Source organism: Mustela nigripes, chromosome 5 (genome assembly GCF_022355385.1).
Source record: "Mustela nigripes isolate SB6536 chromosome 5, MUSNIG.SB6536, whole genome shotgun sequence".
Classification (NCBI taxonomy): Eukaryota; Metazoa; Chordata; class Mammalia; order Carnivora; family Mustelidae; genus Mustela; species Mustela nigripes.
Genome location: NC_081561.1, coordinates 67,774,745 through 67,794,359, shown reverse-complemented (window position 1 = coordinate 67,794,359; position 19,615 = coordinate 67,774,745). Strand labels below are relative to the sequence as shown.

At 38.5% G+C, this 19,615-nt stretch overlaps 1 protein-coding gene across 1 annotated transcript in view; it reads left to right on the top strand.

Annotated features, from left to right (window-relative positions):
- ROS1 (ROS proto-oncogene 1, receptor tyrosine kinase) overlaps positions 1 to 19,430 on the top strand; it is a 116,016-nt gene extending 96,586 nt beyond the window's left edge. The window contains exons 43-44 of the mRNA XM_059400606.1: positions 7,324 to 7,487; positions 15,273 to 19,430. Coding sequence (XP_059256589.1) covers positions 7,324 to 7,487; positions 15,273 to 15,583 — 475 coding nt within the window. The 3' untranslated portion in view covers positions 15,584 to 19,430. The remainder of the gene's footprint in view (positions 1 to 7,323; positions 7,488 to 15,272) is intronic.
- Positions 19,431 to 19,615: the final 185 nt, after the last annotated feature.

Sequence of the window (19,615 nt, the reverse complement as noted above, 5' to 3'; positions counted from 1 at the left end):
ACAAAAACTTGAATTGATATATTTGTGTTGTCTACATAAAATGTAAGTTGATTATAACATTTAATTTACTAAATACACGATGGTGTCTTTTATATATGCATGATAGTTCACTTCAGAAACAAAATTTAGAAGAGTAGAATATATTTATACTCTTGATAGGTGAACTCTGATGAAGAAATACACACATATTCATTTTATTTTGGAAGATCTAATTTGGCTAATATCGTGATTTGCATATTAGGAGATTCTATTAAATAGGAATATATTGTTTAAACATTAGATTGCCTCTGTTGATACAGCTGATACTGGGACATAGTACTATTAAAAATTACACGGGTTGCGATCTGTTTATGAACTTAACACAAAGTGACTAAGAATTAGTGACTCTATTAAACCAAACCTGGTGACTATTGAAGTCTAATAAATTCATGATTCTCAAAAGAGTAAGTGATTTTGATCTAACTGTAAAGAAAAATAAGCCCAGTTATTTTGCTGAGTAAAATCTACCTTCTTGTGAAAAACTTCAGCAGATATAACAAGTCTTGAAAGTTTTCCTAAGGGATGTTTGACCCAAAAAGTTTCGAAAGGAACAAATACTGAACAAGTATAGAGGCTTCTGTTATGTGTACAATACCAAGCCATATAGTGTATAGAAAACATGGGTGTTCAACCCAGAAGCCCAGCTCTTCAGCATCTCAGAATGTGTTTTGAAAGAAAAGAAATGCACCCGGAACAGTTGGATAACAAGCCCACATGTAATAAAGTGATAAACTGTGTGGTACAGACAACTGCAAAAGGAATTAGCAGTATGCGGATACGCACGAGGTTGTACTGCCTTGACCATGCTGTGTTATTTTAGAGGATTATTCTGACCAGAGCCAAAGGATGATTAAGAACTGGGCATCTTGGTTGGATGTTCTACCGGTGAACATTTTTGTATTATTTAAATCTTGTAGCTAGAAGATGAAGAAGGAAAAAAACATTTGAATCACTGCTTGTTTCTGATTGAGTTTTTACAGACTCTGGGACATTTATAGGGAGATCAGATGTACCCATACCCAATCACGTTTGGTGACCATGCTTAAAAAGGATTCACAGCCCTTTTGGGAGAGATGGAAAAATTCTGGAAATGGGAAGTCAGAAATTAGACAGAATTTGAAAACCTTTGGTCAAGGTTTGAGGAAAAACCCCAGCATACCTAAGCATGAAATATGTTTTTATTGGCTAGCAAACTAATCATTTCTATGTATCTCTTATGTATCTATCAAATGCTCAGAAGAAATTTTCCCTGAGTTTCAATGGTACCAAATTTTTGTTATCCTGTTAGCACTTTATCTGGCCTCTTCACCCCCGCCCCAGGGGGTACCATATACCTCATGGCAAGTACACAGTTTTTTGTTTTTTTTGGATAGGCACTTTAGGAATCAATCATTGAATTAGACATTTTGATGAATGTGTTCATCTATTTTGGAGAGGATAACTGGGAGGTTGTGGAGCAGAAAAATATAGGTATGTTGAACTTTGCTCTACCAAGGTGTAGCCAAATATGCAACTGGAAAGAGGAGGAACAAGCATTGCTAGAAAAGTACTAGAAAAACATTTCTGTTTATAGGCAGAAAGAGATGCTCTATGTAACATTTGTATTCTATATTTATATAACATAAATTTCTATAACTTCTATAACTATATAACTTCATATTCTATATAACTTTATGTTGAATAATTCATTGGTTGAATACATTATTGCCCTAATTTTATAAAATTATAGTTCACTTAAAGCCCAAATTTTCCACTGGTGGCTTTGAAGTTGATGTGAACATGTCATTAAAAAGTAAGCCGTGTTCCGTCCCCCCTGAGCATTGCACCCTGTCAGAGGCCCCGGAAAGGTTAAGGATCCATTGCCATCCAGGAAAACACGTGTGCTAGGAAATAGAGCTCTCAGCCATGCCATTCAATCTGGCCACGGCCTTAAGTTGTCATGATAAAGATTAACTACTCTCCTTAGAGTACAGAGGGAACTGATTTTTATTTGAAGCAGTTCTCAGAGATCACAGGCCCGGCTTAGAGGGTTGAAAGTCTGCACTGAGCCCCATAGCACCTTCTATTCACTGCCTAAATGCTCAGCACCTGGGTGCACTCTGGGTCAGGTGAGCACAGAGACGGCTATGCTGTGCTCAACTATTAATGGAATGCAGGAGTTCAGAGCATTCCTGCCCTTCTTTCCATAGCCTGGGATGTACGCTGGAAAGCCGGGTCCTCAGTATTCTCTTCAACTCTCGTTTTGCACAACATCCATGCCACTCTTGAGAAGAAACAGGATCAAAGGGCAATCTACTTCAAGTGAGAGCTCTTTGGGGTTCTCTGACAGAGGTATCACAGTGGTAACGAAAACTACTGGAGAGAATCTCGAATGTAGGAGGCGACAATGGGAGGGTATGAAGGTTCACCATCTTTTCTTCACCTCTTTAAAAATATGTACACCTAGATGCTAATTGTCTCTTTGGGATTGGTTGTAACAAATAAGGGAGTTCTGGAAAATCTGTATTTTATGTGCTTTGTTTTAATGCCTATAGAAACTCATCCCCTTCATACTGAAGGATGCTGTGAAATTTTCATCTGTTAAATTTCAATTGCTTTATGAGTTCAAGGGCTATAATACTCACAGAGACCAATAATGAACATGGCTAATGAGTCTCATGCTATCTTAAAAAAACACTGAGGCAAAGAAGAGTAAAGGGTTGGCATGGTGAATGGAGGAATTTGAACCTGAACACTTAGCCAAGTGAAATATTTCAAGTATGAGTGAGTATTTTGTAGAGCTAGAAAAAAACAGCCTAGGGAAATTTTAAAAAAGTGAATGACCTGTAAGTTTATTTAGAGTACTATGTTCAAATACTTGTAACTCTAATGTAGTATAAGCATGATATTGAATTGTGACAAGCGCAGGATTGTAAGGGAGGACCCGATGCCAAAGATATAGTTGTTATTATTAATTTATCTGAAAGCTATGAGAAATGCATGTTTCAGGAATTGTTAAACTAATAAATGCCTTTTCATTCCATTGCCACCTCAATGCTGTTTAAGGGTGAAAGTTACACTCCCAATTTTTAAATGACTGTTGCTTTCTAGAGCTCCTTTTTCTTAATCTAGGGCAATTCCCTCCTCATTTGCTCCTGGATGGTAGGAGAGAAAAATTTTATTTACTATCAGGTCATGTATTTTTGCTATCTGAAATTAAGAATAATGATTGAACTCAATGTAATTGAAAGCCCCTTAAACAAAAGACAATAGGAATATCTGTTGAAATAAGTTACATGGATGAAACAAGAGGCTGGAATTTTGGAGGGTCATGCGAGTGAGTGAGAAACAGACTAAGTAGCAACTATAAGAATGGCTTCTTCCTTCTTCCACCCTCCTTCCTTTTCCTCTTCTTCGTTCTCGCTCTTTTCTTTTCTCTCCTTCTGAATAATCTCTGTTAAGTATCTTGAGACGTTTATAGAAATGAAACAAGTTAGTGGGGCCTGGGTGGTTCAGTCTGTTAAGCGGCTGCCTTCAGCTCAGATCATAGTTCCCGAGTCCTGAGATCCAGCCCTGCCTTGGTCTCCTTGCTCAGTGGGGAACCTGCTTCTTCTACTTCCTCTCCCTTTGCCTGCTCTTCCCCCTGGGTGTACTCTCTCTCTCAAATAAATAAATAAATAAATAAATAAATAAAATCTTTAAAAAAGTAATGAAGTAGGTTGTAAACAAATTTAAAAGACCTTCATCATTAGCATACAGCAAGTCTTGAGAGATTCTATCTACTTTTTGGCAATATCTTTGAATTGCAACTGTATTTTCAGAAAGGATATGATTTCTGTGGTGAAGTATACTTTCTCCTCGCATCTCTTAGGACAATCCTTAGGTGAATCACCAAGATTCTGCTTTAACTATTGGTTTAAATTGCATGATCAAATATAAATTATGATATTTTATTTCAGAGTCTAATCCTCCTTCGTTCAATTCTTTGTGTCATCCCTGTTTTTAAATGAGAGGTACAAAGAAATATGTAAAAGATAGGTTCACAGCCTTGAGTCTCATTTTATAAGAAATAGAGCCAAGTTGGGCACTCTATATCAAGAATGTAAATTCCTGGGACACCTGGGTGGCTCAGTGGGTTAAAGCCTCTGCCTTCGGCTCAGGTCATGATCTCAGGGTCCTGGGATCGAGCCCTGCATTGGGCTCTCTGCTCAACCGGGAGCCTGCTTCCACCTCTCTCTCTCTCTGTCTGCCTCTCTGCCTATTTCTGATTTTTGCCTGCCAAATAAATAAATAAAATCTTTTAAAAAATTTTTAAAAAAGAATGTAAATTCCTTGTAATGTATCTGAAGTCAGATGAATACTGGAAACTAGACCAATATTAGGTTTCCCCATAATACTCTGATACTGAGTAACAACTCTGACCTGAAGTGCTTGCCAAGAAACGAAGCAGATGGAAATGGACTTTTCATTCCATACTCTAATGGAATGGAGGTTTTCTGTTATAATTTCTAACATAGATACTAGCTATTCCAAATACAATACTTATAATGATTTCTTGGTCATTGTCACCCAGGGATTGAATATACATATACCCTACCACTGCTGCCATTACCTGAGTCCTTCACCTTGTCTTCTTTAATAACTTCTTTGCTTCTAACTTGCCCTTCTATGGTCCATTCATTCTCCACATATATCAGCTGGAGGCATTCTGTAAAAATGTGAAGATTGTGCCTTCTTACAAAACATTCAACAGCTTTGAATCATAGTGCTGTAAAATCCAACTCCTAGCCTGGCCAATGAGACCTGCGTGATCTTACCTTCCTCTTCTGATCTCCTCTCTTACATTCTCCCCCTCAAGGATGGCTCTTTGACCACACTGGCTTTTTTTCAGTTTCTGAAATGAGACAGCTCTTTCCAAATTTAGGAATTTATCTGTGCTTTCCCCTCTCCTAGTATGTTCCCTGCATCCTATCCCCACCTGGTTCCCATGTATAACATCTTATTTTCCTACAAAGTTCCTTGGCTTAAAGGTCACTTCTTCAGGGTACACTTCTGAAAGCAACATACTGAGAATATTCCGTCTCTATTAGAGCTCACATTGGTTTTCTTTAGTACTTTTTTTTTTAAAGAACTTGTAATTTGTAACTGCATATTAATCTCTTGATATGGTAATACTAATATTTTTAAAGATTGACTTATTTATTTTTAGAAAGAGTGAGGATCAGTGAGTCAGGGATGGAGAAGAAGAAGGGCAAGGCAAAGGGAAAGAGAGTCTCCTGCAGACTCCACAGCGGGCACAAAGCCCAAATGGAACTCCATCTCATGACCCTGAGATCATGACCTAAGCCAAAACCAAGAAGCGGATGCTTAAAAGAAGTCACCACCTGTAGTACCAATATTTTTAAATACTTCCCAACTTATGCTTCTTCATCAGTTTTCTCTCCCTGTCCCCAATCTGCCCTCTAGCTCCAGGAAGTAAAAAACAAAAACAAAAACAAAAGAAAACAAAATAAAATAAAAAATCCAAAAAAGACAAACAACCAAACAGATACTTTGACCTTTTTAGTAAATCAGTAGACTCAAAAGCCAGATTTGGAAGAGGGAGAGGTTATCTAGAATCCTTTAGCTCCTTGTTAGTATGTTAAGTGCCAGGTTTGAGTAACTAAAACCTATAATTCTGTGTAGGGATAATCTAATTAAAAAGAGGGAGCAGTAGAAACCCCATTCCTTCTAAGCCCTGGGGAAGTGTAGGAAGAAGAGACCTTGACAGATAGAGGTAGGAGGGTGATGATGTTGCATATCTGGGTTCTGAAAAACCTCCTGTAGGCTTCAGTTAGGCCAAGTGTGGGCAACTGCCCACCTCTCCCAATTTGGGAGGATGGCAAGTTGATCCTTGAGCAGGGGACCCCTCCCCCATATTGACATGGAGACCCAGAGTCAGGAATAAGGTAGAAGAGCATGTCCAGACAGAGAATGTCAAGCTTGTACTCACAAGCTTACTTTGCTTCCCACGCAGTGTGAACATTTTGCTGAAAGCTATATTATTTGACCAAGGAACATCTTGTAGCCACACAACAGAAACAGGAAGGGATCCCCCTGGGCCTTGTGGGCATATACAGGATGTGATGCAGCCTCAGAGAAGGTTATGGCTAGAGAAAGGAAAGGGAGGAGCACTTTAGTGGGACCTGGGGGCAAAGGAAAGGTAAAGAAACCATGGGCTGCTTGCCCGCGGAATGGACCAGATCAGTCACTCCTCACTGAGTGCCTCATCATCCTACTCTGATATTAGCAAAGATCTGGAGGGCACAGTGGGGTCCAAAGTGTTCTTTGCTGTACCATTATAAGTTCCATAAGATTTTCACCCAAAAGATATGCATCCACCATTTTGTAGAAGAGAACAGAGAGAGTAGGAATAACCTACAAACAGAGATTGAGTTATTAAGCAGAAAAGACTGAGCATTACTTAAAAAGATTATTTAAAATATTGAATTGTACCAGGTTTTAAACTGTATTGTACTTAATGATTTTTTTTTCTTTTGGGTGGGGGCTCTAAGAAAGACCTAATTAGTAGCAGACAGTATAAAAGAGCTATATTTTTTCCTGTTCATAGAAGTGTTAGTAGGGTAAATTTTTGTCGCCTTCTTACATTTACTATATATATCTCCCTGTGAGGACAGGAGCCACACTGCCACATTGTGAGCTGTTGATATACTGCTGGTATATAATAAGTGTCCAATAAATCTTTGCTGAATGGATGAACACAGTTAAGAGTGCTACACAGACATTTCTTAGACAACTGCTAAGGAAAAAATAATGTTTAACAAGCCAGCTATTACTGTCTGAGGAAACTGAGTCTCTTAATTCATCTGACAGTATAAGGACAGTATAATGATACTCTGGGTTCTGACACTTAAGATCTATGTGGCTTGGAGTAATCTTAGATTTTGCTTGACATGTATGAATGTAAAGTCTTTCTAGTTTTCAGTATTTTTTATAGCTATTAGTTCCCTTATGTGTTGAGTAATAATTTTCCAAGCCTTCTATTTATTTATTTATTTGGAATAATAACTGTTACAAATAATAGCTTTTCCAAAGTAATAGCTTTTCAAAAGAAAGGTGTAATATAACAAAGTAAGTCATATTGCAAGGCACTATTAAACTAGAAACCAAAGATTTTGTTCTGTTTTATTTATATTAATTATGGAAAACTAGAGATAAGTCAAATGTGTTGCCTTCTAAAATGACCTTCCATGGACTATCAGTCCTGGTTGCCTAATGATCTCCAATCACCATTTATGTATCCAGGTGGAATTTGTTGACCCAGTGCTGGGCTCAAGAACCTGACCAAAGACCTGCTTTCCACAAAATCCAAGACCAGCTTCAGTTATTCAGAAATGTTTCCTTAAGTAGTATTTCTCAATGCAGAGAAGAAGCAGACCACAGTGGAGTCATAAATGAAGGCTTTGAAGGTAAGTTTGATTCTTTTTCAGAATTTTCTGGTTTTTCTCTCCAGTGTGAATCGAAGAGGTTAAAAATGGGATATACATAGAAGACATTTTATGGTAAATCAGAAGAATAACATATTGGCACCATCTTCATAATAATGAAGTATTCGTTGTCCTCTTTGGAAATTATTTTGAGTTATACACTAAATTAAAAAAGAAGATTTAACATCTGAGGTAGTAAGGAGGAGAATTAACGTGTTAGACTGTTTTCGTGAGATCTGTTCTCCTTTCCCCCCACCCCTCATACTAGTTTCAACCTCAAGTGCAGAGCTGAGTTAATTATAGACGGTTAGTTGGTGGTACATCATGATCACTGGTCTATGCGGGGCTTCTCCCTTGTTTGTTTGTTTAGTCCCTTTATCTCCATGTTCTTCTCCTGTTCTATTTCCTTGCTCCTCTGGCCGGGCAACCATTCTAATGCCTTTAATGTGTATCTTTTTATCTGTATGTTTTGCTGCAAAATGTGTATTGTTTTGGACACACAGATGCTGCTACATTTGTGAAGCTTCTTTTCTTTCTCACTGAGCACTGTTTTTAAGAGCTGTCTGTGTTGCAATGTATATATCTAATCACGTGTCTTACTGCTGAGTAATTTTGCCATGATTTTTGGAGTGGCTCACGCCTTGTTAAGGTCTAGTCTGAGACCACAACTTCAGTAATTTGGTAAATAAGGCAATAATCTTTTAGAAGCTTTCTACTATGACGGGCAGACTAATAGTTCTGAGTTCAATGAAAAGTACAAAATGAAATTAAAACCCAGTAGTCACTTAATTGATTTCCAAAGTCAGATTTATAATACATTGGCCTACTTGGCTGTAGAAAAATGAATTCTAAAATGATCCAGGTCTAGCTGCTCTAGCACTCTGTCTGGCTATTATAAGTTCCCAAGGGTCCTTTGTGAATACAGACGCTTTTGCTTAGAAGGGAAGCTGGCAAGATAGACCACAAGTCAGAGTCTCTCCGACGTCAGTGACTGATGGTGAGGCTGCCGGCCGTTGCGGAGTGCAGAGTGAGACCTTTGCCTGGAGCAATGCTCTTGATTAACAGCGGGGAAGAGCACACAGCACAGGATGAACACCTGTTTGTCTTGCAAGCTGTATATCTGAATATGAATTGGGGGTAACCTAGACTCCATGACATGCATGGAAAGAACATGGATCATTTGGCTTCTTGAAATGAGCAGTAAGTGACAGACTGGAGAGGGCTGTACTTGTCTTGAGCAGGCCTCGGCACCCTCATCAGATAAGCCTTGGTAATTGTCCCACACTGGCTCCACCTGCCCGCCTGTTGCAGAACTTCTGAGTGCCGAGTGCCAGGCTGAGCCCTGAGGAGTGCCAACTGGGGCAGCGGCCCCATCATTTTGGAGGGTTCTGTACATATCCGTGCTTGTGTGAAGATCACACAGGAAAAGGAAAAGCAGACCAGAAGCCATTCTAGATACTGTTGAGTCCTTCTCATTTTCTAAGTATTTACTTAATGTATTTCTCTAAATGGAATTTTGATTAAAGTTTTAAACAATTATTTCAACAGTTATTGATTAGTCGTAAGGCATAGTGTGAAGCACCTAAATTTAAAGTGTTCTATTAGGCTGTTTTAAGAAAAAAAAAAAAAAAAGAGGAGGCAAGAGTATTTCTTTCCTTTGAGCAATTAGAGTCAGTTTCTTTAATTTTGTATATAAAATTTAATTGTGAGCACTGCTTTTATTGGCTGTCCTTGTCACAGGACTGCATCTCTGTCCCTGTTATTCTGTTGAAACCACTTGAATCTGTTCCTCTTGGCCTGGTTCTTATTTGTGATACCCTCACATAGGGAAACTTGAGAGAAACCACAATCCGGGGTTGTTTACCAATACGTAAAAGGAAATCTTTTGTTCCTAAAATAGATAAATGGCAGTAACTGGGTAGAGCCCATGATGTAGACACGTGAATGGCAAGCAGAGTGTAGCCTTGCTTGCCTGGTGTTGAAAGCATGTTTTTCTTACTAAATCACTGCTCCTACCTCTGTAAGCAGCACTTAATAACTGAGAAGACCCTGATTCAAATTTGTGACCGTCCCTTTTGCAGACCTTATAAAATTAAGCTCAGTTATTATCTTTTTTAAAACCTTTAAAAAGTTTCTATGTTATTTGACATCAGTCATAAAAATGACTCCTGATTTCTTTCCAGTTTTCTTTCAAACTTTCCCAGTAATTAATCTCAGTAACTGCTCTTGTTATGTTATTTTATAACAGTATCTACATTTTAAAGATCTTTGTTAAGTTTGTGTTTATGGCTAAAAACATATAAGATTATCTAAACAGAATAAAAGGCAAAAGTCTCCTACTTCCTCTTGGTCCTTGCTCTCCAGTGCTAGCCATAGTTAGCAACTTGGTTATGTGCTTTTAGATATTTAATATGCATTTACAACCATTTACAAAAATATTCATTTATGTATTTGTATACATATTGGCTGGTTTCAGAGATAGAGTTGATGCAATCTAGAGGACCGAGTGGGAAGTAGATTATCTGCTCAGTTCTATGCTATCTTTTTTCTGATAAGCGAGCTGATGTGTAAGGGTTTGGGGAGCAGATGGTTTTATGCTTCATCTTCTTCAGGGGGTAGGAGGCATTTTCACTTGCCATGTACTGTGGAAGTCCAGAGGAAGGATGCCAAATCCATATCATATGTCAGAGAGCCAATAAAAGCCACTGGGGAGAGGTAACTTCCAAGCTCAGTTTTGCAGGGAGGTGAGAAAAACAATATTTCAGGACAGAGGCACAGTATGTAGAAAGGCAGGATATAATAAAGAATGGGGTGTATATGGACCCGCATGTAGTTTATCACACGTGAGGGTGGGAGATGGCAAGGCAGGGAATTGGATGGAGAGTAGTCATACAGAAAAATTCAGGTTAAAAAAATGAAAATTGATGAAAGTTGAATTAATGAATGGTAACAGGTATAGAGAGGAAGGAGTGAAGCCCAGAGGTAGATGTAGGATTTGATATCTAACTGAGTGACAGAGAGAGGAGACAATGTTGAATCTTAGTGATTTGTGAAACCAAGTGAAAGTGTTGCTCTTCCCAGAGATGGGGGGCATTGGAGGAAGAACAGCTTTGCACAGGTTTGATTTGAGCAGGCTATGGGCGAAGTGGAGAAGCCTAATATTCAGTTGGAAGGTCTGTCCTCTAAATATAGGGAGTTGAAGTCAAGGGTGTAGATGAGGTCCGTCAGTTAGAGTGTACAGAATAAAAAGAGTGCATGGTGGCTGGGACCTAGAGAACAGTCAAGATGTTAGGAACTGGCAGAGAAAGATGGCGGCACAGAGAGGAGAAGTCAGAAAGGGACAGGAAGGTCCTAAGAGAGTATTGTCAAATCCAAAGGAGAGAGGCTTGTGAAGGAAGGAGTGGTCAAATGCTGCAGAGGCAAAGAGCTTCAGGGGGATGCAAGGATCTTACAGTTGATGCGTATTGCGTTTTAAAATCTGTCTCTTTGCTCATGGAGTCCTTTACTTCTAATGTGTTCAGACACTTTATAAAAATCACAGAGGCTGTCATAAGGAGTTTAAGAGAGCCTGAGAGTTGACCTTTACCGTAGCCCCGACCAGAAGTCTCTATGAACCCTTAAGAAAACTTTTTACTACGTTGCATTACCTAGTTCATCTGTGAGGCTGAGATAAGTAACAAACGAATGCTCACATTAAATATAGAGAATAAAACCCTTTAAAAAAAAGATTTTATTTATTTGACAGACAGAGATCATGAGTAGGCAGACAGGCAGGCAGAGAGAGAGGAAGGGAAGCAGCCTCCCCGCTGAGCAGAGAGCCCGAAGTGGGGCTCGATCCCAGGACCCTGGGATCATGACCTGAGCTAAAGGCAGAGGCTTTAACCCACTGGGCCACTCAGGCGTGCTGAGAATAAAACCCTTTTTGTGAATGGCTTTTATTTATTTTTCTTATCTTTTTAAAATTAAAATTCAATTAGCCAACAAATAGTACATCATTAGTTTCAGATACCCAGTGCTCATCACATCACATGCCCTCCTTAATGCCCATCACCATCCTCTCTGATGGCTTCCCATTCAGTTTTCCCTCCCTTCGCCTGTGATTCTCTGCACTATTTCTTACATTCCACATATGAGTGAAACCATATGATAAATGTCTCTTTCTGATTGACTTATTTCATTCAACATAATACTCTCCAGTCCAGCTAATCTTATTGTAGCCCCTTTTATGTGCCATTCGCTGTGCTATGTGGATTAACTCATTAAATACTGACCATAGGGAAGTCACTAAAAAACTTGATTGTTGAGATGTGACTGGACAAAAAGGGCAGAGAGAAGAAACAGACTGGCAGGCAGAATTGGCATATTTGCAAAGGATAGAAATCATAAAACAGTCCCTTCAAGGGAAGCCTAAACTTAATTACTTTTTTAATAAGTGAGAATGTGTTTAATAATAGTTTACTGCTCTGCAGGCTGGTGGGTGTATTTAGTAAAGCAGTGAGATGTCTGTCTTGACTGTTATTACTGGAGATACATAAGAAGGTAAAAAAGTCATTGGAAAGACTTTTTTTGAAAAAAAACAGGAGATGGTGGGCATTAGGATTACAAGGAGCAATAATACCATGCTTATCTTATGGTCCTACTGACCTAATGGGGTAGAGAGAGGATAGAGAGAGATTAGTAACATATCTGGGCATCTAGTAAAAATATCCCAGTGACTTCATCCCAACATTTTTGTAAACATCACCTCATCAGTCCCAGAGAGTTCTACAGGAAACAAATCTAAATGCTCCTCTGCTGTTCTAAACATAGCCAGTCAGCCGGCATATGTCTCGTCTGTAAATACCCTGTCTTGCTTGGAAGTCTTTATTTTAATATTTCCCTCTTAAAGAAAGGGTTGCTGAGCACATGGTAGCTTTGTTCAGGATCTCTGCCTTAAGGTCTGACCTGCAGGCTTTCTTGTCAGTTTTAAACAAAAATAAACAAACAAAACACCCTCCTTCCCACTGTCTCTTTTAAGTTCTTTATGCAATAAGGAGATGTACTAATTGCTGAAATCTTGCCAAGGTCAAGTTACTAAATATTGCTCCAAGTACTCTAAACCAATGAAGTAGGTAGCTAATGATTTTCCTTTGACGTACGGTGCCAGAGTTAATAAAAAGAATTTATCTGTCTTGTGTAAAAGGTTTTTTCCAAAAAACTCAACAAGAGGAAAAAAATTAAATTCACATATGGGTAGAACTTTTCTAAGTATGTTATTTAATGATTAAAGGTATGAAAGTGAAGCTGCTGATAATAAGAGTAGCCACACCTTTATTGTAGATTTAAGTTTTGACATTTTCTCAACTTTCCTTTAGCCTAATTTCTTTAAGCCTTTTCAGGAACATCCTAATTTCCTCAATAATCTGGGCCCCTGGACTATTTCAAGTCAAATATCTTATTTCTTCCTATCACCTTTTGATGTTGTTGATTGCTGTCATCATATACAGAAAACTGTTCTTATGGGTGTTTCAATAGCTCTTAGTCCATGTTGACTATAATCCTAACAGTAGAACACTTCCAAAGATATTCAGCACTTCGGCATTAACTAAGGTTGGCATCTGATTTCTGTGGGGTAGATATTTTATAACACTACGTGACTATCCATGTGGTTTGCAGTGGACTTTCATGATGTTTGAATGACAAAGAGGAACACGAAATGATGGCCAAGAGGCTGAGTCTGTTGCTCCACCATCTTGTCCTTCCACAGTGTGGGAAGGTCAGCAACAAATGCGCACCTTGTAAGACAGAGCAAGGCCAGTGGTTCACAGGCTCTTACAATAAAATAAGCTTTGAAGTTCAGGCATATCATTAAATTCCACTGACAAAAAATAGTTACAGTGGTGTATCCCTCAGTCCTTTGAAATTGTTTCTTTTCCCCATATTTCCATTTAAATTCGTTCCAAAGAAACCCAACCTGGGTGTACATCAGGACTAAGGGCAGAAGGTTGGCAGCACAGCCAACCTCACCTTTCTTAGTGACACACATTTGGATGCTTCCTGTTGGAAGAATGGTGGAGACAAAGGAAGGGCTGCCCTGTGTTGACTGAAATTTTTCTGATTTGTGAAATAATCATTTTGAAAGAGCAGTAATTCCCAAGTAAACCACTAAACAGTAATATTTCTAATCATAAATTTTTCATCCAGGTAATAACACTCAGCAATTGGAAAACAGTGATCACCAAGAAAAAATCCCCATAATATACATTTATATATTTATGCTTATATTGTGCATTTGTCCCTTTTGATTACCTAGAATTTTGTGAAATGTTTCAGAAGCTCTGCTATTAGGTTTCAGCAAGAATTCTTCTACTTTTCTACGTAAAAAGGTCAGTCTTTAAATAGAGAAAGACAAAATAATGTGAGCTTAATTGTGAAGAAGGCTGGTTACCCTCTGGCTGCCCATTTTTCTGCTGTCACTCTGGCCCCAAGCATGAGTGTCCAGAGTCTATGCCTTTCAAGGACTTCTTTAGGGCACACTGCCCACCTACGTGGCTCCTCACAGAGCACAGCAGCTCTGCCCTCCCATTGGGGAGGGTGAATATGGGGACATGGTCTAGGTTTAATTATAGCTATGTGACCTTGGGCAAATTACTTAACCCCTCTGTGCCTCAGTTTCCCCAAAGGTTAAATGGGGATAATACTAGCATCTACTTAATAGAGGAATGAGTTAATGTATGTATATAGTTTAGAACAGTACCTGGCACATAGTGCATTCTCCATGTTAACAACACTAATAACCCCTGTTATTATATTTCATGTCATTTTCATTCTCCCTCAACTCAATTTTGTCATCAAAACTTGCCAGGCCTATCCATTCCCTATCGGCCTTATGAGGTCATAAGCATGCTAGTTTAGTTATTTGCTAAGTAGTACTAATGCGACGTGACCCAGGGAGATAGACAGCTGAGGGGGACCAGCCACACCAGTTCACACTCCGTGTGCTCCTGCCTTGGGGTCCTTGTTCTCACTGTTCTCTTTTCTCTGAATGTTTTTCCTCAGATATCCATGTGTTGAATTTTCTCACTTAGCTCAGGTCTCTACTTGCAATTTGCCTCATTAGAAAGGACTTTGCTGACATTTCCTCTGAAGTAGCAACCCCCTTCCACCCGCACCATTATTTTCTTGCCCCCTTTTGCTGCCACTCATTGCCACGCAACACACACTTAGTTGGCTGCTGGTTTATTGTCTGTCTCCGCTCATTGGAATGTAAACTCCAAAGAAGAACAACTTTTCTTTGTTCATTGTTGTCTCATCAATACTTGGAACCCAGCTGGGATGTGTTAAGCTCCAAGGAATATCTTAATAGATGATTAAATGAATCGAAAAGGATATATCTTTCAAGGTGGATGTTTTAGCTGGTGGGACTAAAAGGTAAGCACTTTAGACAAAAGGGGCCATTGTAAACCACTTAATTCCTATCCCTAAGGCTGTGACCTGTTCAGTTATGGCAGAAATAATTGTCTCTGCTCTCTCCCATATTTTACATATTCCTTTATTACATACAGCACACATTGTCTTCCATAGTAGTGTTTTTCTTCCCTACTAGACTACAGTATCCTCAAAGACAAGGAATATATCTTGTTTATCTTTGTATTCCCTGGTGGTCCTCATAAATGTTTGCTGGACTACTGTATATGGTTGGTGGTGTTATAATTCTTATATAGCCTGTATATTAGAGATACAGAAAGTCAAATAGATACCAGTGTAACTTTTATATTTTTTTCACAGATGATGATGGCGGTGCGATCTGTTTGAATTCAGGTGATGTGATGTCAATAGCCTTAATGGAAACGAAGAACCAAGAAGGGTTAAACTATATGGTACTTGCTACAGGATGTAGCCAAGGTGAAGAAAATTCTGAGGGTCCTCTAGGCTCCAAGGAATCTGAATCTTGTGGTCTGAGGAAAGAAGAGAAGGAACCACATGCGGACAAAGCTCTCTGCCAAGAAAAACAAGTGGCTTACTGCCCTCCTGGCAAGCCTGAAGGCCTGAACTATGCTCGTCTCACTCACAGTGGATATAGAGCTGGGTCTGATTAATAGCTCTGTTTGGGAAATGCAGAGTTGAGATAAACCCTCCCATTAAGCAGTTACTGAAAGAAAAGTCTAGTAGGTTGATAGATGTGATGGTAGTCTATGATCCAAATTAACACTGGAAAGTTCCTGAATTCCTGAATTCTTGGTTTGAAGAGCCATTTGATTTCAGTTGTGAAAATCCCCATAACAACTGATTAACCTTCAGCAGAATTCCCAAGTAAACCTCTAAACGTTTGGAAAGCTTAGGAAGATCCGACTCTGGAAGGGAAACTGCCCAACCCCCACCCAGGCTCCTTAGTCCATTGCCCACCCTTCAGTCTGGGCTGTGCCAGAAGCATCTTGGTTAGATGGTGAGAGACAAAATAGCTATGTACAGAAGGAACCAGCACTTAGGACATGGAAATCATTTGGAATGCTATTACTGCAATAAAATACTGTCTTTAATGACGACCCTAAAGTATTTTGTATTTTGGAGGCTTGGAAGAGCAGCTTCAATTGTACTGAAAATAGGATCATGAAGAGAGCTCTAAGTCCTAAAGTTTAGCATTCCACAAACTTTGGATTATGGAAAAATCGCTCTGTGACTTGTGTGCTGCAATGGAAATTAGCTAATATAAAGGTCATTTTCATTTGCCTTATCTGTCTTATACATGAAGTACTTAAGATTACATTTAGTATCAACTCTCCTTAAAACTAAATATAGAAAATGATATGATGCTAATTTAAGCTCTCTGATGTTTAGCACCTACATGAAATAATAGATATCTAAATGGGATCTATTAAAAATTTTCTTCGAAGAAACCCTCTGATATAAAGCCAATGATGTTTTTGTAGTCACTCATTTAAACCTGATTGCCTCAGTTGCTCTAAGAGCAATGCTAATGAAAGCATTCTGTATGTTATCAGTCACAGTAGACAGGATGTTTGCTAGGTATAGAAAATACCTTGATTATACAGTTATCTAAAAACTACTCCTGGAAGAGGATCACGTATCCATTGGAACCAGGGATAATTTGGTTCACTTTTTAACTTGCTTATTACCTGAGAGGTTGCATTGATGGTTGGCTGCCTGGTGAGGGACCCAGGCAAATCCAATGTGTGAGCTCTGTGCGGGATAGCCCCCAAGGAAAGGTTCAGGACCTGTGGCCTCTGCTACATCTGTGATTCCACGGAACGAGGTGAGATATTTTCTCTCTGATCTTCTGAGGTTCTAATGGGCATTTATCATTCTTTTTGATAGCCCAGTGTATGACGTCCCTTGCCATGCTGGGGAATTCCTCCACCTTTATCTCCTGGGTGGGGGCTACATTCCATTTGCTTCCCCCAAGACCTCTTGCAGCAAGAAGGCAGGCATGTGACCCCCCCACCACTCAGACCAGCTACCACAGGCTTCTAATGACTAGGACAGTCCTGAAATTCTGGAGGTCCTTGAAATTATGGAGAGCTTTTGCTCCCTGTGTCAAACCCACTTTTATCCTCAGAATGGCCTTCAGGAATGTATCTAATGGCTACCTAAAATTTCTTAGGGTGGATATGCTATGGTTTACTGCTCCCTTGTAGATGCACCTATTCATTCATTCGCTCATTCAGTAAATATTTTTTGAGTGCTTGCCATATAGCAAGCATTGTTACAGGCACTAGGAATGGAGTAATAAAGTCTCTTCCTTGATGGAGGTTACATTCTAGCATTCCAGGTGGGGGAAAAGACATAATAAACAAGCAAAAATATATACGATAATACACTAAAATTATCTTATACTACGATGGAGTGGAACTTATTCCAGAGATACAAGGATGTTTCAATATCCACAAATCAGTGAATGTGATACACAACATTAACAAAATGGAGGATAAAAATCACATAAGGATATGAATAGATGCACAAAAAGTATCTGACAAAAGTCAACATCCATCATGGTAAAAACTCACAACAGAGCGAGTATAGAGGGAATGTACCTCAACATAATAAAGGTCACTTATAACCAGCCTACAGTTAACACTATACTCAGTGGTGAAAAACCAAAAGCTTTTCCTCTAAGATCATGAACAAGACAAGAATGTCCATTCTTACCACTTCTGTTGAACATAGTGTTGGATGTCTTAGCCAGAGCAATCAGACAAACAACAACAACAACAACAACAACACCTAAATTGGAAAGGAATGAGTAAAACTGTCACTGTTTGCAGATGACATGATATTATATATACAGAAAACACTAAACACTCCATCAAAATACTGTTAGAACAAATAAACTAATTCTACAATGTTGCAGGATACAAAAATCAATACACAAAAATCTGTTGTGTTTTTTTTACATTAATAGCAAACTACTAGAGAAATTAAGTAAATCTCATTTATAATTGCTCAAGGAGAGTAAGATAATTAGGTGTAAATTCAGCTGAGGTGAAAGACCTATATATCTAAAACTACAAGGCATTAATGAAACTGAAGAAGACACAAATAAATGAAAAGATATTCTGTACTTATGGATTTAAATAATTAATATTGTTAAAATATCCATACTACCTGCAACAATATATAGATTCAAAGCAATCCCTATCAAAATTTTAATGGTATTTTTCACAGAAATGGAATAAACAATTCTAAAATTTGTATGAAACCACAGAACCCCAAATAGCTAAAGAAATCTTGAAAAAGACAAATCTGGAAGCATCATGCTTCTTGATTTCAAACTATATTACAAAACTACAGTAATTAAAACAGTATGGTATTGACATAAAAACATGTAGATCAACAGAACAGAACAGAGAGACACACATATATGGTTGATTAACTGATGACTAAGAAGCCAGGGACATACAATACAGAAAGGTCAGTATCTTCAATAATTGGTGCTGGGAAAATTGGACAGTGACATGGAAAAGAATGGAACTGGACATCAACTACCTTTAGTCATATATAAAAATAAGCAAAGGTGGAGTAGAGACTTGAATAGAAGGCTTGAAACCATAAAGTTCCTAAAAGAAAATATAGGCAGTAAGCTTATTGACGTAAGTTTCATTGATAAATTTTTTTTAATATGATGCCAAAACAGAAGCAACAAAAGCAAAAATAAGCAAATGGAACTACATGAAACTACACAACAAAGGAAACCAACGAAATGAAAAGACAACATACTGAATGGGAGAAAATAATTGTAAATCATATATCTGATAAAGGGCTAATATCTAAAATATACAAAGAACACATACAACTTAATAACTAGAAAAAAACTGATTTAAAAAAAAAAAGGGCAGAAGTGGGGCGCCAAGGTGCCTCAGTCAAAGCATCCAGCTCTTGATTTTAGTTCAAGTCATAATCCTAGAGTTGTGAGATCAAGCCCTGCCTCGGGCTCTACTCAGCCGGCAGTCTACTTGGGATTTTCTCTCCCTCCCCTTACTCATTCATTCATTCTCTCTCTCTCTCGAATACATAAATAAATTTTTTAAAAATAGGGCAGATGAATTTGCAAAAACATGTTTGAAGTTGGAGGGAATAATACTAAGCAAAATAAGTCAGTCAGAGAAAGACAAATACCACTTGATTTCACTTACACGTGGAATTTAAGAAACAAAACAAGTAAGCAAAGGGGGAAAAAGAAAGAGAGAGAGAAAGAGAGACAAATCAAGAAACAGACTCTTAATTATATAGAGAACAAACTAACTGATGGTTACCAGCAGGGAGGAGCAGGCCCGGGGGATGGGTGGACTAGGTGGTGGGGATTGAGGAGAGCACTTGTTGTGATGAGAACCTGGGTTATGTATGGAATTGTTGAATCACTGTATTGTACACCTGAAACTAATATAACACTGTATGTTAACTCACTGAAATTAAAATAAAAACTTTTTTAAAAAGGAGCAGAAGATCAGAATAGACTTTTTTTTTTCAAAGACATACAGATTGAGGGAGTCCTGTGGGCATGAACCCCACTGTTGCAGAACTTCCCAGCAGACAAAGGGCTTGAGAACTGTTATGAACTAGAGATGATATGCAGGATGTTATAGCCGACCACAGATTGACCACCAGGACGTGCT